The following is a 25,146-nucleotide window of genomic DNA, read 5'->3' on the forward strand; positions in this document are numbered from 1 at the left end:
TTCCTCGGATCTCAGAGAAAAAAATCTAATATTTATTGCCAAAAAAACAGTCAGAAACCTTAATAGTAGTAATCTTAATCTGTCATCTGTCTCTCTTAGTTTCAGAATCGAATTTCCGCCATTAGATCTCACGTCAACACCAGCACCAGCACACACAAGAATGCATGTTGAGAAAGACCGAGTGCTTGGTGTTTTTTTGCAGTGACTGTGAGGTTCAAACACAGACTGTGAGCTTTAATGTGTGTGTATTTTCAGCCGTATCAGATCAGCAGTTAAAGAATTACAGTCAATTTTGCGCGGTCCAAATGTATTTGGACGGATTCAAAGTCATTTAGCAGATTAATGTGCCGTGGCTTCCTCCATCACCATGCATTTGATATTTTATTTTCAGTTTTAAAATGCGTCGCTGTGCGGTTGTGGCTGCAGCTCACTGTAGATTTGACAAACCCAGGGAACAAAACAATGGATCGGAATCGCTGAAATCAACCTTTTGCAAATGGCACCATTACTCAAAACCTGACAACTGTTTGCTTCCGAAAGGTCAAATTAAACCCCGTAATTTAGAGTTGTGCAGTAATTATTTGTGGGAGACGCTTTGCCAAGACGCAAACCTTCTGAATCTGAAGCTGCACACGGCTCCATGTTCTGTGACTGATGATGTAAACGAATCTGTCGGCTCTCTGCATGTTGGACCTGACTCAGACACTTTAACCATGACATGAATCAAACCCCAGCAAACGTTTCACAGATGTGCAGAAAGCTCAACATCAAACCAAACAAACAAAATCTTCATATATACTCTGATGGCATGGTAAAAAAAACATTAAAACAGCTTTGGAAACTGATATTTGAGAGATATTTAGGTTCTGATTTCACAAATCAATGCAGGTTGCAGTGATGGACGACTTTGACGTCGTCTCAACACTGTAATACACTGTGGATTTATATAATATAGATATATATCATCTTAAAAAAGGTGGGTAAACTAGATCTGAAAAAAATTGCACACTATGCATGTAAAAAAACAAAAAGAGGCCAGCTGAGGCAAAAAATGCCACAATTCATTTACATGGTGACAAGGTGAAAAAAGGGCTAGTCTCTTTTTGATTTTTTTCCTTTATCGAGTGCGAATTCTTTTTGATCTTCTACACTCAGAATTTTTTAATTTACGCACTTGAGACATTTTCTGTTATTATTATTTTTTTACATATGTATTTCTGCTTTTTTTTTTGGACTTGACAAAAAGTGTGCAGACATTTTCACTCACCTGTTTCAACTAGATCTGACAAATAATAGGGGGTGAAAAACACATCACAAGCCTGTTTGTCTTGTACCAGAGTTTCACTTGTTTTCATTGAGGCAACAACACCAGAACGTTTTTCGCTGTGAATATAGAATACATCCTCAAGAGTATTCTGCAACTTGTAAACAACAGTTATCAATGCATGAGCACCGACTGAAAGGTTTTCTTCGAATTAATATACAGACGTAAAGAATAACCAGCAGGAGAAAACGAGAAAGATCACTAACTAGCTCCTTGGTTACAGTTGGCATTGCAGACAATAAATGCTAAACCTGCTCCTGGTTGGCTGGTGTCTTTAACTTAAAATACCTGCTGTATAAACTATTATGTTTGTGTATTTGGTAACACTTTAGTTAGCCAACACATGTTAACTATTAACCTTGGGCCCCATAAGCCCCATACTGAGCAAATCAGACTAAAAACCCAATTAATCTGCAACAACTTCCTTACTGACTTCTATAAACAGCAATGAGGTAGCAATGGGCTATACTTGTAGAATATATACTTATGTAGTATACTATACTTGTTATGTATTTTGTCTATCTCTATTTGTGTATTTGTATATTTGTATTTGTATATTGTCACTTGTAATGCTCCTGTTTTTGTTACCTGCCTAGGGACTACGTATGTAAATTAGCATTTTTGCTAACTCCGGCAAGTTTACATCTTGTATTTTTATACTGATGTTTATTAACGTGCTCTAATAAATAAATAAATAAATAAATAAAACAATACTGCAGAATAAGGTGTTAATAAGTGGTTTGTTATGACTAATAATGACCTAATACATTACTAATATGCATGTTAATAAGCAACTTATTAATAGTCAATATGTGTTTCCTAATCTAAACTGTCACCGTGTATTTTCATTTTTTACCTGTGATCCCGGCAGTCCACCTTCACCCTTCTCTCCTCTCTCTCCTGGTCCTCCCTGGAAACCAGGACAGGAAGGGGTTAATGTAAACCTTTAAATGAGCACTTACTAAAAAAATATCATTCAGGGTCGTTTTAATGTTATGGTTATTTGTACAGTGTTTGGAGGCTGATTTTCAATATTGTGAAAAAAAACCCAAATAAAAATGCTTTCGTTTGCGCCATTTTGTATCCCTAAATCAATCACAGATAGATGCCGACTAGCAGGGCCGCAAAATCACTTTTGATTACGGCTATTTGTACAGTGTTCAGAGGTAGATTTTCAGAATCATGAAAAAACAAACAAACACTTGAATATAACTTAAGTAAAATTGCTTCCATTTGTCCCATCTTGTCCCTAAATCATGAGCAGAGCCGCAAAATGAAATGATGGGAAGTAAAAGGAAAGGTGGAAAAGGGTTTAGAAGGAGGTAAAGCAGAAAGACAGCTTATTAGCTATACTGGTGGAGATTCATATCAGTGTTCGATGCAGAAGCTTGGTATAAGCCAAAAACAAAATAAATATTCTGCTAACTTCAAACCCACAATGCTCTGCTTTGGTAATAATCACACTTTAACTTTTTAAATCAGAATCACGTTTTAAATGGGAGTCTGATGAGAATTATACTGGACGTGATGTTGACTTCAGCTCCATACCGACAGAGGGAGACAGGGAGAGTAGGAGTCATTGTGTGTGTGTGTGTGTGTGTGTGTGTGTTTTACCGGGGGTCCGATGATGGAGCGTCCGCTGGGGCCCTGTGGACCAGGGGGTCCCTGGGGTCCTGGGACACCTGTATCCCCAACCGAACCAATCGGCCCCTGGAGAGAGACAGAGAGAGAGGGAGAGAGAGAGAGAGAGAGAGAGAGAGAGAGAGAGAGAGAGAGAGAGAGAGAGAGAGACTGTCATGTTGGCAGATATCCTGAAAAAAATCCTAAAATGAGCTTGATAAGTCTGGATACAACATCAAAGCGTCATTTTCTTGTCAGGTATGTCTTGTTTCGTGTGTGTGTATGTGCATGTGTGTGTGTGTGTGTGCATGTGTGTCACTGGGCTTCTAAGTGTGTATCTGCCTACATGCATGTGTGTGTGTTTCTGTGTGTGTGTGTGTGTGTGTGTGGGTATGACTGGGGGTTAGGGTTAGGGTTAGTGTGGGGGGGGGGAACTACATCTGGAACTACGTTTTAACAACTCAAGCAAAACCAAATTTAAACAATGTCTTCATTAGTCATTCATTTTGAAATCCTAAAAAATAGCCGACCTTTCAAAAATTATTGTATTAAAAATTGTTTTGTATTAAAATTTACCACCATGTCTACCAATGCATGAATACTGACTGAAAGGTTTTCTTCAAAGTAGTGTGCAGACACAGACACAGTCAGGACAGAGCAAGTCACGGCCTCGAGGCAGAGCAGAGGTTTGTCAGCTGCATGTTTTCAGAGCGTCCTGCAAGTGTTGGAAAGTTTGAACGAGGTGTGAAGCACATGAACTGCTACCTGGTTTCCACATCGATACTGGAAAACTCAACAAATTAAGCCAAAGAGCATCCAGTCTGTTTATGAAACCTACAGACCCTGATAGTTAACAACATCGATACGGCATATGAGAAGTGGGGACTCGAGTCACATGACTTGGACTCGAGTCTACAATTACAACTAGGGCCTACTGTTACCACTAGTGCTACTACTGTGTCAGCAGTCTCTCTACTCCACTCTACTGCTACATCTATTACTTCAGCTACTACTTCAAACACCAGATCTAAATACTCAAAATGTACAGACATTTAAACTATTTGTAATGAATTCAACTGTCTTCAGCCTTCTCTTGCTGAAGCAAGCACACAATTTTTCTTCAGAAAATGCAACCTTTTCTAGTTATTATCATTCTGCAAAAGAAAAAGTGAAAGGGGTCAGATATCTTTGCACCAAACTTCTAAATGATATCCTAACAATTTCTGCGCCAGTCTTTTAAAACTTTGGCCGTTGACTTTCGTTAGTGTTACTTCTCACATAGTAAAGGTGCGATCACACCTACTTTATTTTCGTTGGTTCGAACCATAGTGGAAAACTTTACTGTCTTGCATTTTTTAATTCTGTTCGTTTAGGTTCACACTGTCAAATTACAAGAGAACCAGGGCTTGTAAAGAAAAGTCACATGGACTCACAAGTTGCTTATTCTTGGTAATCTTTGCCAGGTTAGAGACTTTTGCAGTGGTGGGTTAAAACAAATCTGATTCCAGTCCGTACAACTTTGGCAAAGCATGACAGACTTCTCTGCACTCTCTAAGTTTGCCCTTGTTTCATCAATCCATGAAGAATCGGATCGATGAGAAGAATCGGAATCAGTAAAAATCGAGAGCCAGACCCAGCACTAGGAATAAACGCTCCAGAGTTCAAATAAACTCAGAACATGCTTGGTGTGAATGTGAATGTGATCTGTGTGTACTTTGCCTCTGCAGGATCACACACTCAAACGTATCTTCCGGCCGTTCAGAGAAGCAGAAACCCTTTCAGAGCTGCTGCAGTGAGTCTGGGCCTGCTGGGCCTTCTGCTGGGGACTGGGATCATCGTCCTGTCCATCTACTGTGAGGCTCTCATTTTTATTTCATAACGTCACGTCTCAAGTCACTCTAAGCTATGAATTGGTGTCTTTTATGGCTTGTTTATCGGCCTGTTTCTGTTATATATTACTTACAGTTGAATTGTTATACTGTATATTTGGTTATAGTCTTCACCATAGTATCTTATTTTTCCCACGCCGCAACCGAAGGAATCACGAGGCAAATTCAGGTCAGTCAGTCAGACACCTGTTGCTTCATTAGATGTCGCTTCGTGAGATGGCCTCTAGAGGGCGTCTTTGACTAAGAGTTGACCTCTTGCTTATGGACTAAATGCCACATTTAGTCCTACACAGCGAGCCCCACTCTCTGCCAATTTACCTGCCGATTTACAGACATCCACATCTTCTGCTGCCCTGCAAACCACAACGTTATTACCTGTGGTATTGAAGTGAGGTTAGTGGAACAGGTAGTGGAGTAGGTAATTTAACCGATAACCGTGTCACGCTAGCTGACCATTGCTCCTAATTCAGTGAAAAATCGCTGAATTAGGACTTCATTACCCAGAAATCATATGATGTGTCGTCAGTAAACTAAGCAGTCCTCAGAGCTAAATTTCTTCTTCTTAGTGGCTTGTTGGGGTGGACATGGTGAAAAAAATCTTTTGGCAGGAGATTCAACCATCGTTGTGAGTCCAGCTTAGTGTGGACAGAGCTCTTGCTGCTGTGTTTCGCTAAATTCGTCATTTACTGTGCACCAAATTTCCCGCCAGTGACCAACACCTGCAATTAATTTTTGCCAATTGGGCAAATATAAGATGATAAGATGGGTGTATTTTTACATAACAATCTTGCCTTGTGCAGCTTTAACTACTAATTATAGCCGTGGCCATTTTAATGTTATTTCATGGAAGTAGCAATCACTTAGCCCCTGTGCTTCTTATTTAGCTAGTAGCTCTAAGCAGGTGATAGTAGGAAGTGCTGGTCAAGGCTTTTGTTGTGGCTCAACGACTATTAAAAGCCTGTTTGAAGTGCATAGCTCTTTTGCTAACTAAATAAATGTTTCGAATTTTAGCAAAGACCTCCACGCTTCAAACAGGCTTTCAATAGTCTTTCGAAGCACAGAGACACCTGAACTCCTCCACTTGAGGCGGTTGGTCACCCCTCATCCGGATGGGACAGATGTACACTGGAACGTTTGGCAGCTGAGTGCGATGTGTGGTCTGAAGTCATGGTTCTGTCCCTGAAGAAGTGACCTGTCCCATCCAGATGAGGGGTGAGCAACCGCCTCAAGTGGAAGAGTTCAGGTGTCTCCAGGTCTTATTCACAAGTGAGGGTAAAATGAATCGTGGGTTTTCGCCTGCCCCTTAGGTACAGCGGCTGCACTAATGCGGGCATTTGCTGAACCATTGTGGTGAAGACAGAGAGAGAGCTGAGTCGTAAAGCAAAGCTCTCGATTTACCGGTCAGTCTTTGTTCTGACCATCACCTTTGGTTACGAGCTCTGGGTAGGGCCTGGAAGATCGAGATTCGTGGATACACATGGCCGAAATGAAGTTTCCCTGCAGGGTGTCTGGCCTCGCTCTTCATGACAGGGGTAGAAGCTCAGTGATATGGGAGGACCTCGGTATCGAGCCGCTGCTCCTCCATGTTGAGAGCAGTTCTCAGCAGTGTGTCTCAGGTATTTTTAATGTATTTTTTGAAAACAATGTGAGCCTATGACTTCCGGGAGGTTGAGCAAAACAGCAGCAGAACGGACATTAGTAGCTTCTGACTGTGCCAAATACATTGCTGGGTTTAGATTTTTCATAGACATTATTGGTGATAGATAAAAAGTTAAATGACACTGGAATTATCTTACCACTACAAAAGACAGGCTGTTGCTGAATGGGAATGAATGCCAATCACTTCTCCGGTTATGTGTAAAGAACATTGAAAACACTCGTGCTGCTTTGTGCTCTGTGGTTAGTTTTGCTTTTCCTGTTGCTATTTTTGTGAGGGTGAGAAACAGAATGATGTGGGCTATGAGAACTTCAAAAATCACCAGGTTAGAAGGTTAAAGTGCTCTGCTCTATGCAACACCGGTGTTCAACGAGAACAGCAGTGAATTTAACCATGTCCTATCTCCATTAATGAAGAGTCTAAACCCACTGATGTATTTGCCAGTCAGAAGCTCCACTGTCTGTTCTGTGTCAAGAGATCATTGTGCGTCTTCAGATAGACTTTGTTTAGTTTGGATAGTTTTCTCTCGCCTCTTCACTGCCACCAGAAGTACGTAACAGTGGGCAGTAATGGAAAAAAGTGAAAACAGATATTTACCAAAACACAAGATGCGCCTCAGCTCTGCTTTTACTTTCAAGCAGAAGGGTTTGATGTTGTTTACATGCTTTGTTTGTTTTCATGGTTTTCAGATATTTCAGTCATGGTGGAGAGAGAGAATTTGGTGCTGGAAAGAGACCAACTCAACATCAGTCATAACGATTTACTGACCAGTTACCACAATCTGACTCAAGAGAGAAACCAGTTACAGACCAGTTACCACAATCTGACTCAAGAGAGAAACCAGTTACAGACTGAAGTGAAGCTGATTGGGAAAATTGCAGGTTAGATAGGATTTAAAATACATAGTCAATAGTAAATTCTAATCAATCTGACGTTGAATGAATTGAAATCCATCGCTAAATTAGTTATTTGACAATAAGGGAAGTCGTGTCCTAGAGGATGGAAGAGATTTGGCTGCAGTTGCTACTATAAATTTACTGAGAAGAAAACTTGGATACTATGTTAACTGACATGATGATAAATGACTATAATAAGTAAAATCTTGGCCTTTATATACATTTCTATGGTTCAAATACGGATGTGTCGTCCGACAAAAATAGAAGTCATGCGGATCTCCAGAGTTGTGGCTCTGATCCGGCTCCGTTTCAGATCTGTTAGATCCGGTTCCCGATTTCTGCTTGTGGAATCCAAGTTTTACACATGAGGCCCCAGATGTCAGTCACATGTAGCCATTGTACAAGTGATAATTTTTACTCCATGCTCCCTCCCCCAAGAGGAATTATCTGGAAAATTCAAGTTTTGCTCTCTTTTGAGAAGACGAATGGCAAGGAACAGTCTGGTATCTAGTTGGTTAAGTTTTAATTTACAATGTGCTACTTTTGTTACGCTTTATTCCATCTCAGAAAGAACTGCCTGCAGTATTAACGCAGGATAGATTCAAGATAAACTGCCACCAAACACTAACTCCACATTTAGCAAGCTGCTACTTTTCATCTGAACAGGTGAAATGGATCAATTTACTGAACTCCATATCTTCCACACACAGCATGTGATCTCTGTTCAATGTCTGTGTTTATTATTTGATGCCGTTTGTTATCAGCTGCATTTTGCTGTTTTGCTCTACATGGTTTTGTCTGTTCAGTTTTGGACTCATTCTGTGTTGTTTGCTGCCTGCTGGTTGTTATGTGTCCATGTAGCAGAGCTGTTCCTTCATTCAATCCTACTGTGCTGAAACCGGTAACCACAGACCTTAGTTTCTATTCTTTTCTGTTGTATTCTAACAAACTGCAGCCAAACAGCAACATTAAGACTTTAGCATCTTAACTTGATGAGCAGTGAAACATCAGAAGTCAGTGAACAACACTTTGAGAATCAGTTCCTCCACCAGGCATGGTCCACCACCTGAGCACACATCACACTTCGTGATCAGCTGCATTTTGCTGTTTTGCTCTACATTGCTCTCACGCCACAAGTCCATTTTCTCACACAGTGAAAAACAAATTCATAACTGATGACGTCGCGACGCGAAAAAAGGAAACTGACAGCAGGACAGACGAGACAGAGCAGCACCGTGCAGCAGAGAGTTATTCAGACCATCTGAATAGCTAGAAATATACACAAATGTATTATATTGTAATTTATTCCCATGCATGCTGCTCAGAGTAATCTCAGTCAGCGGCTCTTCTGCGTCTCTCCCTCTCCTCTCAGGCAGGAGTGAGAGTGAGTTGCTATGGTTACGGGGACGCTCTGTGTCTGTCGCTCTGAAACTTTCTCACGATTCCCAATAATAGGTTTTTAGGTTAGTATGCCTATGCAAAATCATGAATGTAAGCACCTCAATGCTGAAATCTAATAATATAACATCATTTTACATTTTTGGTTAACATTATACAGGGTTGCTGTTTCTTGACTTAATCCAAGAGGTTGGATGGTGTAGAAATGCAGGAAATTTGTTTTAAATTACAATTTTTTTGTGACCCCCCACCAATTATGTATCTACCCCCAGTAGAAATGCAGGAAATTTGTTTTAAATTACTATGTTTCTACTATGCAATCCTACTGTGCTGAAACTGGTACCCACAGACCTTAGTTTCTATTCCTTTCTGTTGTATTCTATCAAACTGCAACCAAATAGCAACATTAAGATTTTAGCATCTTAACTGATGACCAGTGAAACATCAGAAGTCAGTGAACAACACTTTCAGGTCCTCCACCAGGCATGGTCCACCACCTGAGCAGATAACACATCACATTTCCTGTGCTGGAAACACTGTAAGTCTGCTCTGTATGTGTGTGTGTGTGTGTGCGCGCGCTTGTCTGTGTGTGTGTGTGTGTGTGGGGCATTCATGCATGCAGCTGTGTATAAATGCGTGTAGGTGCTATCACACATCTTGCCGTGTGTTTGTGTGTGTGTGTGTGTGAGAGTGTGTTTTGCTGTGGCTACTTCCTTGCTGTCCCTTGTTGAAACCTGGCTGACACAGACAGAACCAGACAGACACTGCATCCTGGTCAAGAAACACTGACAGCAGCATCAATATAGGACATAGATAAAATTACATTTCTAGAATAAAACTCTACATACTGTAGAATCGTGCATATATTTAGCAATACAGCAAATTCTATGGTGTAACGTAGTATCGTAACGGTAAATCAAAACAGTTCTGTAAGTATAATTAGTGTAGTTTTCAGTTCTCTCATCCCTCAAGATGTCTACAGATGTTTATGCCAGGCCAGACTTCACTAAGAAGGTGAGATATAACAGAAGAGACCAAGAGGAGAGAGGAGAGAGGGAGGAGAGGATGGTGGAGATCTACGAGAGCGCAGACACTTTGAGAGACCAGCAGCCTGAAGGAGGTACGTCTGAAATCATTACAACTGAATACTGTAAAATGAAGTCCTTTTGAATGTGTTACAATTAAATAATGAGCAACGGATGCTTGATCAATTTCACATTTGTACAATTTGATATTATCATTCCGCAAAAACAAAAGTGAAAGGGTTCGGATATTTTTGCACAAAACTTCTAAACCATATCCTACCCATTTCTGCACCAGTCTATTCAAACTTTGGCCGTTGACTTTCCTTAGTGTTACTTCTCACATAGTAAAGGTGCGATCTCACCTACAGTTTGTTTTCTTTTGTTTTAACCATAGTGGAAAAGTTTACTTTCTTGCATTTTTGAATTTGCTTCGTTTATATTCACACTGCCCAATTAAAAGAGAACCAGAGCTTGTAAAGAAAAGCCACATGGACTCACAAGTTGCTTCTATATTTGCTTCTAGAGTTTTGGAAATCTTTCAGTTTGCCAGGTTAGAGACTTTTGCAGTGGTGGGTTAAAACAAATCTGATTCCAGTCTGTACAACTTTAGCAAAGCATGACAGACTTCTCTGCACTCTCTAAGTTTGCCCTTGTTTCATCAATCCATAAAGAATCGGATCGATTAGAAGAATCGAAAATGGCACCAGAATCGGTAAAAATCCTAACGATACCCAGCCGTAGGAATAAACGCTCCAGAGTTCAGATAAACTCAGAACATGCTTGGTGTGAATGTGAATGTGATCTGTGTGTACTTTGCCTCTGCAGGATCACACACTCAAACGTATCTTCCGGCCGTCCAGAGAAGCAGAAACCCTTTCAGAGCTGCTGCAGTGAGTCTGGGCCTGCTGGGCCTTCTGCTGGGGACTGGGATCATCGTCCTGTCCATCTACTGTGAGGCTCTCATTTTTATTTCATAACATCATATCTTAAGTCACTGTAATATACTGTATATTTGATTATAGTCTTGGCCATAGTATCTTATTTTTAAGTTATGCCATGTGTGACTTAAGCCTTTTTTTCTGATGTATATTAATTAGTTCAAAGCTGTAAAAGGCAACTTCACATTTTGGCGGCACTTTGGAAAAATCACTGAATTTCTGAAAAGCCCAGAAATCATATAATGTGACTTCAGTAGGATGAGCTCAGAGCTAAATTTATTCTTCTTAGTGCCTGTAGGGGTAGAAATGGTGAAAAAATATTTCGGCAGCAGATTGGTGAGTCCAGTTTAGTGTGGACAGAGCTCTCTGCTGGATTTCGTTCAATCTGCTACCTGAAATTAATTTGGGCCAACTGGGCGAATATAAGCTGATAAGATGGATGTATTTTTACATAACAATCTTGCCTTGTGCAGCTTTAACTACTGAATATAGGCGTGGGCATTTTAAAGTTATTTCATAGAAGTAGCAATCACTTAACCCCTGTGCCACTGGGCATCTTTTTTAGCTAGTAGCTCTAAGCAGGTGATTGTTGGAAATGCCTCAGAGGAAGAACCTGCAGAGTTCAGTCAGCAGTATGTCTCAGAGCTATTTTTATTGTATTTTTGAAATCAATGGCAGTATATGGCTTCTGGAAGTTCGGACAAACCCTTATTTTGCCAAACCCAACATCGGCAAACTCAGTCAAAGCCCCCGGCTCCGCCCAACCTCTCTCACCCCTCCCCTCCCCGGGAGCTACGGTGGCCTAAAACTGACAAAGTATGGACTGGTGTTTTCACATCAGACTCCACCTAGCCAAGTAGCGTTAGCCTACAGTTCAGAAATGTCAAGTGAAGAGACAGCATATCCCATTGCAAACTGTTATAAATGTTTAGAACATCCCACAGAGTTACAGACATATTATGCAGCAAGTCAAGTAAAAGATGGAATCAATACAATGCTATGCTATCTGTAGGGTTCCAGATTTACAACAAACACCCACCCGTGACAGGGAAATATCAGCAGGGCTACAGTTATTATACAGAATGATTTTGACCGGTCGACCCTTCTGACCGAACACGGACAATGCATCTGAAAATCGGACAGTCTGGTCGAAAACCGGGCATCTGGCAACCTATCGCTAGCTAACCCAGAGGTCTAACAGTAACGTTAGAGCTCCACTACCAGCATCACTTCGCGTTGCCATCAGCGTTGCGCCAATGTGACGTTCTCCCTGCTCCACAGAGCATGTTGAATTTTGAATGAATACACCACAAAACAATCAATTCAATTTTATTTCAATGTGGGAGAGCGCGTGCGTCAGCTATCGAGAATTGGTTCCGGCAATTTTTTATCTTGGACGCAGCCATCGGACGCAACGCGAGCAGTGGAGCATCTTTCAGTGCTGGGAAAGGAATCACTCCTTCCATGGCTGACGGCCGATGGCTGTAGTGGAGCAGGGCCGTAAGCTGTAGCTAACGCTAACTTTACCCAATCCCCTTTAGCCACTTAGCTACTAGCAACAGGTTGTGATCGTATTGCTTGACAGATACTTGAGCTAATGTTTGCTTTGTTGCATCAACAAGAAACGTTAGCTAGCTAGCCTTTGAAATGCTGCAGCAGTGTTCACTCAGGTTTTGGAGCGGCTGTGTTTAGCCTTTCTGGCTTTAGAACGAGGCTTTTTCGGCTTTGTTGCGGTTTGTGTCCTGCACAAACTAAACAAAAAAGCTGTTGCTGAATGGAATTTAATGGCAGTCACCTCTTTGATTATGAATAAAGAACTTTGAAGACACTCTGTGCTGCTCTGTGCCTTTGTGGTTAGTTTTGCTTTTCCTGTTGCTATTTTTGTGTGGGTGAGATACAGAATGATGTGGGCTATGAGGGTCGGGCCCGGGCCCGTTTCTTTCTTTTTTTGTGCTTAGGACTTGAAATCAATAGGCATACTAATCAAAGAAACTACTAATTTAAGAAAAAAAATACAATTTGATTATAAAACAAAGTTAAGATAGAAAAACGTTTCAGCCTATCAAATACACACAGTCTGCCTGGCGCACACACACACACACACACATCCTCCTGTCACTTCCAAGCAAGCACTGGCCTCATGGACTAACGTTACTGTTCTGTTCTTGAGAAAATGGACTCTAGCCATGTTCTCTGATGAAGCTTTTGATCGTACACAGCATGCGTTCAGTTTGCGTAACACAGAGCTACTACAGCAGCTCCGTGGTTCTGCCTGCGCTCCGCCCGTTCTGTTGGCTGTATCTATTATTTTACCTATGGGTAAGTCAACACAGTTATCCAGTTTTGCTTATTGTTCTATAAACAACTCACGTTGTACTGTGAGGAACATTAATGTACCATAGAAGAGTACTTATGTCCCTTTTTATGAGTGTAGATGTACTGTTGCCAAATAGAAGCTTCTCAGCAGCTCTCTGTGGATAACTTCATCTCCAACATTTATTTAAGTGACATTGATTCATGTATCCTCTATTTTCCTAACTGACATGGTGATAAATAACTACAATAAGCAAACTATTATTTATACACATTTATATGGCTAAAATACGGAACAGACGGACATGTAGTAGTCCATCAAAAATAGAAGTCATGCGTATCTCCAGAGTCGCTGCTCTGATCCTGTTAAAAAGCTCAACCTTTTTCTGATCAACGTTTGAACTGACACATTTAATACTGGTAATGCTTTGGAAGTGTTTTGTATGGTGTTTTGTATGGTGCTGATTTAATAAGCTATTTGAAATTAATCAAACACATTAGGTTTTTAGATTTAAAAATAAAATAAAAAGAATTCAGGCTCTGGCCGGCCTAGAGCCTGTAGTTGAGGCCCGGGCCGGGCTCTACTGTGAACTGCTACATTCTTCTGGTGGCAGTGGAGAGGCAAAACAAAACTTAAGGCAGAGCGGAAGGCAAAAACCCACAATGATCTGTTCACATTCAATTCTGGAAGAATGGGACTACTTTTGATATGACTGCAACTGCAATGATTATGGCCTTATAAGATCATGCTAGGAGCTGTTTTTAATGTATTTTATAAAACAACAGGAGCCTGTGACTTCAAACCTGCAGCAGAACAGACAGTATGACTAAGAAGTATGACTGTTCAGAATTTTGTTAATTTCTGAGGCACAAATCTTTGCAATGGCATTGGATGCTAGAATGTAAACAACAATTTAAAAATGTCATTACAAAGTGACAATAATATAATTTTGATGGAGATCTTGTGAAACTGTGATGGTCAAGAGTCTCATTAGTGATTACTACAGCAGAATAACATGGAGCTGACATCACCATTCATTTTTCTGACCCACCATATGGATTGTCACATTTTTGTGTTGTGAAATATTGAATTTCGATATATTGTCCCATCCCTAATATTTACCAATTTAAGAAGAATTGTTGATGTTGTTGACATGTTTTTTTTTCTTTTTCATGGTGTCATCAGATATTTCAGTCATTGTGGATAGACACAATTTGCTGACCAGTCACCACAATCTGACTCAAGAGAGAAACCAGTTGCTGACCAGTCACCACAATCTGACTCAAGAGAGAAACCAGTTGCTGACCAGTCACCACAATCTGACTCAAGAGAGAAACCAGTTGCTGACCAGTCACCACAATCTGACTCAAGAGAGAAACCAGTTGCTGACCAGTCACCACAATCTGACCGAAGAGAAAAAACTGTTACAGACTGAAGTAAACCAGCTGAAGAGTAAAATTGAAGGTGAGATAAGATTTAACAGAGCTGTAGACTTGAGACCTGAGACTTGGACTCGAGTCACACGACTTGTGACTCGACTTACTTGCGACTTGACTGCTTTAAGACTTGACGTGACTCGAGACTTGAAAGCAAAGACTTGATCGGATTTTAAACCGGTAAAACTCAGCAGCAATTGCTTATTCAAAAACAGGCTTTTAAATGCTTCCCTTTATTGCTCTGCGCTCGGTTCCGCCTTTAGCTTTTGTTTTGGAGTAGCCTAACCTTGATAACCGGCCTTTGCGCTGCCAAACTGGTGTGGATGGGGATAGCTGGTGGCTGACTGTTAAGGAATAAAAAAAATAAATAAATCACTTTGGCGTAAATGTTTCCATATAGGCCTAAATATTGTCTAACAGCCTTAAAGCATAAACACGCCGCCAAGCCTCCAGCCAGCTCTCCAGCTGCACCGGGATGTAAGCGGCGAACAACTCAGAAAATAAATACAAATAATAACTGTATATGAATTGAGTTAAATAAAACAAGTAGCTTTCATTCATTTCTATGACCTTGATGTCTTCTTTAGCCTTTTTATGTTAAGCACACATGGCAGAACCTGGGCTGATGGTTTTGAGGTCAGAGAGGACGTTGTTAACCTTTACATGCTGGGTGCCATTTGTCAGAAAGGAGGAATACCATTTAATAATAAAAGGGTTGACATTCATCTGTTTCATTTTCTGAATTAATAAATAAGGCCGAAGGGTATTAAAAGCCGAACTAAAATCAATAGAAAGCAGTCGATCATCAGCTTTGGTGTTTTCCATATGTTTAAGAATCAAACGGATGATACTGATAATGGAGTCATTACATTCATTTGCAATAGGAAATACGATCAGATTATGTCTGCTAAATCCTATACGGCCGACACACAGTATCCTGCCGCTCGGCCAAATTCATACGCCACGTCAACATTCATTAAGTTTGTTTGTGATACGGGACATTCACTATCAAAACCACATACTGTATGTCATCAATCACCAAGCTGGCCAATCATACCTCAGTCGTCATCTTTATTGTTTGCCTGTGTTGTAACTACCTGCATTCATTCAACACTTCAATACACATTCTGAGCTCTATAAACTGGACTCTGCATTGTGTTTGATACCTCTGAACCCAGTGAGTGGGCACCAAATGAACCAGCAAAATTAAGGTGTAAAATAAAAGCCTGGTGTTATCCATTGTCAAATTTCATGTTCTAGTCAGGTACACAGCAAAGAAAAATAAATAAAATAAAAAAAGTTTTGAAAGGAAAACTTTAAAAAACATGAGAACTGGTCCCGTGTCATTGTAATGGGCATGGTCAGGATTCACAGGCCTGAAAGACTTGCATCTTGACTTGCAATTATGAAAACTTACAGTAAGACTTGACTTGAGACTTGCCCTGAAAGACTTGAGACTTGACTTGGACTTGCACCAAAAGAAGCTCTGGGATTTAAAATACATAGGAAATAGTAAATTCTAATCAATCTTACGTTGAATGAATTGAAATCCGTTACTAAATCAGTTCTTTGACAACAAGGGAAGTGGTGTCCTAAAGGATGGGAGACATTTGGCGGCAGGTGTTACTATAAATCTACTGAGAAGAAAACTTGGACAGAGAGCAGAGAGGACTCTGAAAACAGGATCAGATCTGGTGGTCATAAACAGCAGAGAGGAACAGGTTTGCATGTATATACTGTACAGTATGTGTTCGTATATGTACATATGTGTGTGCCTGTGTGTTTATTTGTGTATTTCTATGTGTGTGTTTATATGTATTTGGCTATTGAGTCAGCGACAGCTGATAGCCAAACAGTTTGGACTCATTGTTGCAGCAAGAGGCAGCAGAGCTGTTTCAACTGACAGCTGACTGGAGACAATACTGTCTGTGGGTCCAACAACTACAGGGAGGAAGAGAGGAATTATATATAGGAACAAAATCACTGAACTTATGCTTTAAGAACAGAGAACTGATTGCGGCCTCTTTTGCCAAATTATCAGGAATTTGTCAGAAAGCTGAATCAGGATGGAGCTTCCTGGATTGGTCTGCATTATACAGCGAGATGGAAGTAGAAGTGGGAGTGGGTGTGGGAGTGGGTGGACGGATCACCGCTGACACCAACGTGAGATATTTTACATTATTTTTTAGGTTTTTTTCTATCACAATGCCATCAAAGCCATCAAAGGCACTGTTTATAACTAATAGAATGGATGTGTTAAAGAGTAGGGCAGCAAATAATGTTACACGAATAAAAAAAAATGGAAGAAATCACTAAAAGAGAACAGAAAAAAATCTTCTCAAACGTGGGAGTCAAAACAAAACAAATCTGACTTAAATCTAACTTAAGCTAAGTGTGATTAACTATCATAAAAATGAACAGAAAAGCAAACCTCAGAGAGAATGAGGGTTTACTAAACACATTTTCACTCATTAAAGATATACGCCTATTTAATATTTCTTTTTTTTATTATTTTTTACATTTTGAACAGTTTAATACTTCTGGTTTACTGGGATATCATTTTATTGATACATCTTTTGTCTCGTCAAAAAATTGATGTGCTCTTGACTATAGATTATTTGATATGAGTTTTGATGTGATTTGATGTGAGATTCAATACATTATTTCAAAATGAAAATAATCAGTAGTTTCAGCTCTATTAAAAAGGAGAATATGTTGTTTGCTCTGCAGGTACTGGGCGGCAGGACTGCCTCAAAGCCCCAGTCACAGGCCCTACGTGTCATGCTGCAATTACCAAGGACAGTGGACACAAGTCTGGTATTATGACTCAAAGTTCTGGATCTGTGAGAAACAGATTTCCTGCTTTCTTTGTTGATAGACGGCTGTGTATTGTTGGGATCTGCTGAATAATTGACAAATGTGACCAAAATCACTTTGCTATGAAACTGTATTTTATGAATCTCAAAGTTATCCATTTTATTTTATTCAGTCATTCGTTCTGTGTTTCATGCTAAATCATGTGGTTTGGTAGATTGCTGGACTGTTAATAAAAGTGTATTCTGTTGTCTTAAAATGTCTTGATTAAGGTGAACGTTTCCAGCTGCACTGAGTGACACTGGCTTAGTTTTGCTGGATATGTTCTTGTTGTAATGCACAAGACTGGAAATTTGTCAGCTGCAAACATTTATGAATCTGTTAATCTGTCAATAACAAACAGTGAGAATTCTTACAGAATAATAGTAGCTCTGTATTAACAAAGTTTTTTTTTTCATAAAATTGACTGGAAACAGCATTGCAGTTTTTCTGCAACAAGTAGTGTAAGGGATTGCAATTTCAAATTCAGTTATTATATTACAGTTACTAATCCCAGTAATGCTCCATTACTGTGTTACTTAAACCTGAAACCCCCTCAACCTTTTCTTTTCTCTGCTTTGAAATTTTCGTCTGTTTTTTTCCTCATATGTATCTTAAGGACATGTATGTCCTTGACGTAAATATCAGATCAAGAGTAGAATCAGGAAGGACAGGGGAAAAGGAAATTACAGAAAAACATATGGGTTCACTCACAATGTGCATCTAAAAGTGGGAGTATTTGTTGTGTTCTTTTATCTTTCTATTTCATTTGATTTGAACTGCACTAGTTTACTTTTTAAGTCTTTTATCTTTTGTATCTCTTGTCTATACTTTTGCACTTTTTAATTGTACATCTATTACTTTTACTGTATTTTTATCACTCTGTAAAGCACTTTGAATTGCCCCAGTGTATGAAATGTGCTATACAAATAAAGCTGCCTTGCCTTGCCTTGCCTACTTTGACTTTATCTCAGTTAAGGATGCAAAGAACATTATCGTCCGTTGTAAACTTTGTGCGGCAGCAAAATGCTTTCCACAGCGAGAAACACATCCAATTTATCAAAGCATCTGATACGACACAGCAATGAGAAACTCTGGGAAAAACAACAAGGAGGCTCCACTGCCAACGACTAAACAACAGAAGCTGGATTTCAGAGCAGGACATACTGGGGACAGCTACTCAGCAGTAAAAGAAGTGATGTAGAAGAAGTAACGAAAAGTAATGCAACGGGTAATGTAACTAATTACTGCTCCTGTAGAGTAATTAGTAAAGTAATGTGATTACTTTTTAAAGGAGTAATAAGTAAGAGTAGCAGAGAGTAGAGAGTAGAGACTTGCCCAACACTGGTTGCAGCACTTTAGTCATGTTCAGCTGCTGCAGCAGGTCTGTTCTTGTTTCACTGCAGTCTGCTGGTTGTGTTGAGCCTGTCTACATTTTACCTGTATAATATAATATGGGTAAGTGAACAAAATGATCTAGTTTTGCTTATTCTTCCATAAAAAACTCAAGTTGTACCGTGAGGAACATGAATGTACCATATGCAGTAGGAGTATTTGCATCCCTTTTTTTTTTAGAGTGTAGGTTTTTTTTAGAGCCAAACAGAAGCTTCTCAGTGGCTCCATAGATAATCTCATCTCCAACATTTATTTCAGTCACATTGGTTCATGTATCCTCTATTTTGTTAACTGACATGATGATAAATGACTATAATAAGTAAAATCTTGGCCTTTATATACATTTCTATGGCTCAAATACGGATGTGTCGTCCGACAAAAATAGAAGTCATGCGTATCTCCAGAGTTGTGGCTCTGATCCGGCTCCGTTTCAGATCTGTTAGATCCGGTTCCCGATTTCTGCTTACGTAGCCTTGTAGTGTGGAATCCAAGTTTTACACATGAGGCCCCGGATCTCAGTCACATGACGGGAAAATTTTGAATTGGGAACCGTTCAACTGCAGTGTGAACACAGCTTTAGTAGCATTTGTTTAGGTTATCATTTCTTTCTTATCTATTTGTTTGATTGTTAGTTTAAGTGACACAGTGGGCGGTCACAGTACATGTAGCCATTGTACAAGTGATAATTTTTACTCCATGCTCCCTCCCCCAAGAGGAATTGTCTGGAAAATTCAAGTTTTGCTCTCTTTTGAGAAGACGAATGGCAAGGAACAGTCTGGTATCTAGTTGGTTAAGTTTTAATTTACAATGTGCTACTTTTGTTACGCTTTATTCCATCTCAGAAAGAACTGCCTGCAGTATTAACGCAGGATAGATTCAAGATAAACTGCCACCAAACACTAACTCCACATTTAGCAAGCTGCTACTTTTCATCTGAACAGGTGAAGAGGAATCGATTTACTGAACTCCATATCTTCCACACACAGCATGTGATCTCTGTTCAATGTCTGTGTTTATTATTTGATGCCGTTTGTTATCAGCTGCATTTTGCTGTTTTGCTCTACATGGTTTTGTCTGTTCAGTTTTGGACTCATTCTGTGTTGTTTGCTGTCTGCTGGTTGTTATGTGTCCATGTAGCAGAGCTGTTCCTTCATTCAATCCTACTGTGCTGAAACCGGTAACCACAGACCTTAGTTTCTATTCTTTTCTGTTGTATTCTATCAAACTGCAGCCAAACAGCAACATTAAGACTTTAGCATCTTAACTTGATGACCAGTGAAACATCAGAAGTCAGTGAACAACACTTTGAGAATCAGTTCCTCCACCAGGCATGGTCCACCACCTGAGCACACATCACACTTCCTGTGCTGGAAACACTGTAAGTCTGCTCTGTATGTGTGTGTGTGTGTGTGTGTGTGCGCGCGCTTGTCTGTGTGCATGTGTGTGTGTGTGTGTGTGTTGATCTAATTGGTTTTGAAAAGATTTCAAAACCCCAACATTTGTACAATTTGAATTCTCTCATCATACAGAGGAACATGGAACAGTAGAGTAAAAGACAAATGTGTAGAAGTGTGTGTGTGTGTGTGTGTGTGTGAGAGAGTGTGTTTTGCTGTGGCTACTTCCTTGCTGTCCCTTGTTGAAACCTGGCTGACACAGACAGAACCAGACAGACACTGCAGCCTGGTCAAGAAACACTGACAGCAGCATCAATATAGGACATAGATAAAATTACATTTCTAGAATAAAACTCTACATACTGTAGAATCGTACATAGATTTAGCAATACAGCAAATTCTATGGTGTAACGTAGTATCGTAACAGTAAATCGAAACAGTTCTGTAAGTATAATTAGTGTAGTTTTCAGTTCTTTCATCCCTCAAGATGTCTACAGATGTTTATGCCAGACCAGACTTCACTAAGAAGGTGAGATATAACAGAAGAGACCAAGAGGAGAGAGGAGAGAGGGAGGAGAGGATGGTGGAGATCTACGAGAGCGCAGACACTTTGAGAGACCAGCAGCCTGAAGGAGGTACATCTGAAATCATTACATTTGAATATTGTAAAATGAAGTCCTTTTGAATGTGTGTGTATGTGTGTATCTTTTCACCAAACGTCTAAATGATATCCTACCCACTTCTGCACCAGTCTTTTAAAACTTTGGCCGTTGAATTTCCTTAGTGTTACTGTTACCGTAGTGGAAAAGTTTACTTTCTTGCATTTTTGAATTTGCTTCGTTTATATTCACACTGCCCAATTAAAAGAGAACCAGAGCTTGTAAAGAAAAGCCACATGGACTCACAAGTTGCTACTTTATTGGACAGAGTTTTGGTAATCTTTCAATTTGCCAGGTTAGAGACTTTTGCAGTGGTGGGTTAAAACAAATCTGATTCCAGTCCGTACAACTTTAGCAAAGCATGACAGACTTCTCTGCACTCTCTAAGTTTGCCCTTGTTTCATCAATCCATAAAGAATCGGATCGATAAGAAGAATCGAAAATGGCACCGGAATCGGTAAAAATCCTAACGATACCCAGCCGTAGGAATAAACGCTGCAAATAAACTGCTCAGAATATGCTTGGTATGAATGTGATCTATGTTTTCCAAGCACGAGGAACCGCTGGCTATCAGATGTCAACATCCATCTCCTTATACCCATAATCCCTTGCTTTTTGGGATGGTTTCTCTTGTTAGAGGACTGAGACTCTCTGTGTTTGTATTTGGTGTCACCAGAGTTCAAATGCCATCGTTCTCGCCTGGAAATATGAACTGAACTGAAGGAATAAATGCTCAGAACATGCTTGGTGTGAATGTGAATGTGATCTGTGTGTACTTTGCCTCTGCAGGATCACACACTCAAACGTATCTTCCGGCCGTCCAGAGAAGCAGAAACCCTTTCAGAGCTGCTGCAGTGAGTCTGGGCCTGCTGGGCCTTCTGCTGGGGACTGGGATCATCGTCCTGTCCATCTACTGTGAGGCTCTCATTTTTATTTCATAACATCATATCTTAGGTCACTGTAATATACTGTATATACTGTATATTTGATTATAGTCTTGGCCATAGTATCTTATTTTTAAGTTATGCCATGTGTGACTTAAGCCTTTTTTTCTGATGTATATTAATTAGTTCAAAGCTGTAAAAGGCAACTTCACATTTTGGCGGCACTTTGGAAAAATCACTGAATTTCTGAAAAGCCCAGAAATCATATAATGTGACTTCAGTAGGATGAGCTCAGAGCTAAATTTATTCTTCTTAGTGCCTGTAGGGGTAGAAATGGTGAAAAAATATTTCGGCAGCAGATTGGTGAGTCCAGTTTAGTGTGGACAGAGCTCTCTGCTGGATTTCGTTCAGTCTGCTACCTGAAATTAATTTGGGCCAACTGGGCGAATATAATCTGATAAGATGGATGTATTTTTACATAACAATCTTGCCTTGTGCAGCTTTAACTACTGAATATAGGCGTGGACTTTTTAATGTTATTTAATAAAAGTAGCAATCACTTAGCACCTGTGCCGCTGGGCATCTTTTTTAGCTAGTAGCTCTAAGCAGGTGATTGTTGGAAATGCCTCAGAGGAAGAAACTGCTCCTCCATGTTGAGAGCAGTCAGCAGAGTTCAGTCAGCAGTATATCTCTGAGCTATTCATGTATTTTTGATTAAACAGCTGGTTCCAGTCGAGCAATTTGATTGGACAAGAGGCATTCCATGAGTGCTGATATACAGTATAACAGCACTGGGACGCTTTTTGTGTGGAGAAAGCTCTGCCTGGAGCGCTTCTCGTGAGGAGAAATAAAAAGCGGATCACGACAACGTCAACTGACGTTAACCGAGTAGCTGGCTAGCTAACCAGCTAGTTAGCACTTATAGCAGACTATACAGTGTTGTGCAACAAACAAATTCTTACCAGATATTCCCAGTACACGTCAACACTAAACTCTAACTTCATTCGCACCTAGTAGTGACAACGCAAATATGGAGACATTTGACCTTAATTATGAACGGTCGGCAGAGGCGGAAGATTGATAAGAAAGTAAGCTGAAATTGTCTGTGCTAACCTCAAACTAGCTAGCTAGCTTGCAGTCGGGAAACAGTTTACCTGTTGCTTGGCAACACTTGGTAGTGGAATCCTGAGGGAACTGTTTTTGTTGGCGGAGACAAATAACAGAAAAATCATCTGTTGTCTCAAATTACTTGATGAATAGCTTTGTTTATACAACTGTTGTATAAAAGCAGTCAGACTCGAGGTCGTGCTGTTGTACTGTATATCAGCACAGCTGTGATGCCATACTGCTTCATTATATGGCTTCCAGAACTTTGGGAAAACCTGCAGTAGAAAAGACAGTAGGAGCTTCTGACTGGCGAATACATCGCTGGGTTTAGATTCTTCATAGACATTAATGGTGATAGGAAAAAAAATTCCACTGATATTATCGTTCAAAGAAACAATCAGGACTCTTTAGTAACATCTAATGGCAGCCGTAGGAACTACAACAACATCAGCAAACGTGTCTCCTCCTCCACCAGTCTCAGTCAAAGCCCCCGGCTCCACCCAACCTCTCTCACCCCTCCCCTCCCCGGGAGCTACGGTGGCCTGAAACTGACAGAAAGTATGAACTGGTGTTTTCACAACAGACTCCACTTAGCCAAGTTGTGTTACAGTTCAGAAAAGTCAAGTGAAGAAGTAACACTGCAAATTGTTACAAATGTTTAGAACATCCCACAGAGTTACAGGCATATTATACAGCAAGTCATGTAAACGATGGGATCAATAGCGAGTGATAATATGCGATCAGCTAACCCAGAGGTCTAGCGCCTCAAGCTGTGGCTAACACTAAATTTATCCGATACAGTTAAAGCTGCAATAAGCAAAATTTTCTGACCACTAGAGGGCGACAGAAACCGCAAAACATTTGTAAATAACACACAGCAAAGCCCCTGCACTATACAGGCCTACTAAGAACAAACAGCGCATAAATGCTAATAGCTAAGCCAAACATACCCACAGAGAAGTGTTGCCGGTTACCAGTCAAACACAAGATGTCACTCAGCTCTGCTTTTACTTTAAAGTAGAAGGGTTTGATGTTGTTAACATATTTATATTTTTTATTTTTCATGGTTGTCGTCAGATATTTCAGTGATTGTGGAGAGAGAGAATTTGGTGCTGCAAAGAGACCAACTCAACATCAGTCATAACAATTTACTGACCAGTTACCACAATCTGATTCAAGAGAGAAACCAGTTAAAGACCAGTTACCATGATCTGACTCAAGAGAGAAACCAGCTACTGACCAGTTACCATGATCTGACTCAAGAGAGAAACCAGCTACTGACCAGTTACCACAATCTGATTCAAGAGAAAAAACAGTCACTGACTGAAGTAAACCAGTTGAATGGGAAAATTGCAGGTAAGATAGGATTTAAAATACATAGGAAATAGTAAATTCTAATCAATCTGACGTTGAATGAATTGAAATCTGTTACTAAATCAGTTCTTTGACAATAAGGGAAGTCGTGTTCTGAAGGATGGGAGAAATTTGGCTGCAGTTGTTACTATAAATCTACTAAGAAGGAAACTTGGGCAAACAGCAGATGGGACTGTCAGAGCAGAGGATCAGATCTGGTGGTCATAAACAGCAGAGAGGAACAGGTGTGTATGTTTGTGTTTTTGCGTGTATTTCTATGTGTGTGTATATATGTATTTAGCTATCAAGTCAGCTGTCAGTTGAAACAGCGAGCTCCATTGCCTCTTGCTACTAACAATGAGTCCAAACTGTTGGTAGAAGACGATCCACTGAGTGGAAATGATAAAGTGCTGCTGCTTTGTGGATAGAAATACGTCGGTTGCTCTCTGTATCGTTTTCACAGACTGACTTTTTTGGAGATATTTTGACGGTTTGGACTCATTGTTGCAGCAAGAGGCAGCAGAGCTCGCTGTTTCAACAGACAGCTGACTGGAGACAATACTGTCTGTGGGTCCAAGAATTACAGGGATGAAAAGACTCATTATATATAGGACCAAAATCACCAAACTTATGCTTTAAGAACAGAGAAATAATTGTGGCCTCTTTCGCAAAATTATCAGGAATTTGTCAGTAAGCTGAATCAGGATGGAGCTTCCTGGATTGGTCTGCATTATACAGCGAGACAGACGTGGGAGTGGGTGGATGGATCACCGCTGACATCAACGTGAGATATTTTACATTATTCTGTAAGTTTTATTCTATCACAGTGCTATCAAAGGCACTGTTTATAACTAATAGAATGGATGTGTTAAAAAGTTGGGTGGCAAAGAATGTTCCATAAATTAAAAAAAACAGAAATTTTTGTAATCAAATAATTTGTTTTTAATAATCTTAATATTTGGCACCAATTGCCTCCATGAGTTGGAGAATAACAAGAATCGCCT

The 25,146-nt window shown here is 40.1% G+C and overlaps 1 protein-coding gene across 1 annotated transcript in view; it reads right to left on the reverse strand.

The window, feature by feature from the left end:
- LOC139652552 (collagen alpha-1(XIV) chain-like) overlaps positions 1–25,146 on the reverse strand; it is a 130,201-nt gene that overhangs the window by 23,544 nt on the left and 81,511 nt on the right. The window contains exons 16-17 of the mRNA XM_071529658.1: positions 2,939–3,034; positions 2,181–2,234 (exon numbers count right to left, since the gene is read on the reverse strand). Of these exons, the coding sequence (XP_071385759.1) occupies positions 2,181–2,234; positions 2,939–3,034 (150 nt within the window). The remainder of the gene's footprint in view (positions 1–2,180; positions 2,235–2,938; positions 3,035–25,146) is intronic.

The sequence above is a fragment of the Centroberyx affinis genome, unplaced genomic scaffold (genome assembly GCF_046629955.1).
Source record: "Centroberyx affinis isolate AG114_WGS23_722 - 3 ecotype Tasmania unplaced genomic scaffold, CSIRO-AGI_Caff_v1 ptg001824l_1, whole genome shotgun sequence".
Classification (NCBI taxonomy): Eukaryota; Metazoa; Chordata; class Actinopteri; order Beryciformes; family Berycidae; genus Centroberyx; species Centroberyx affinis.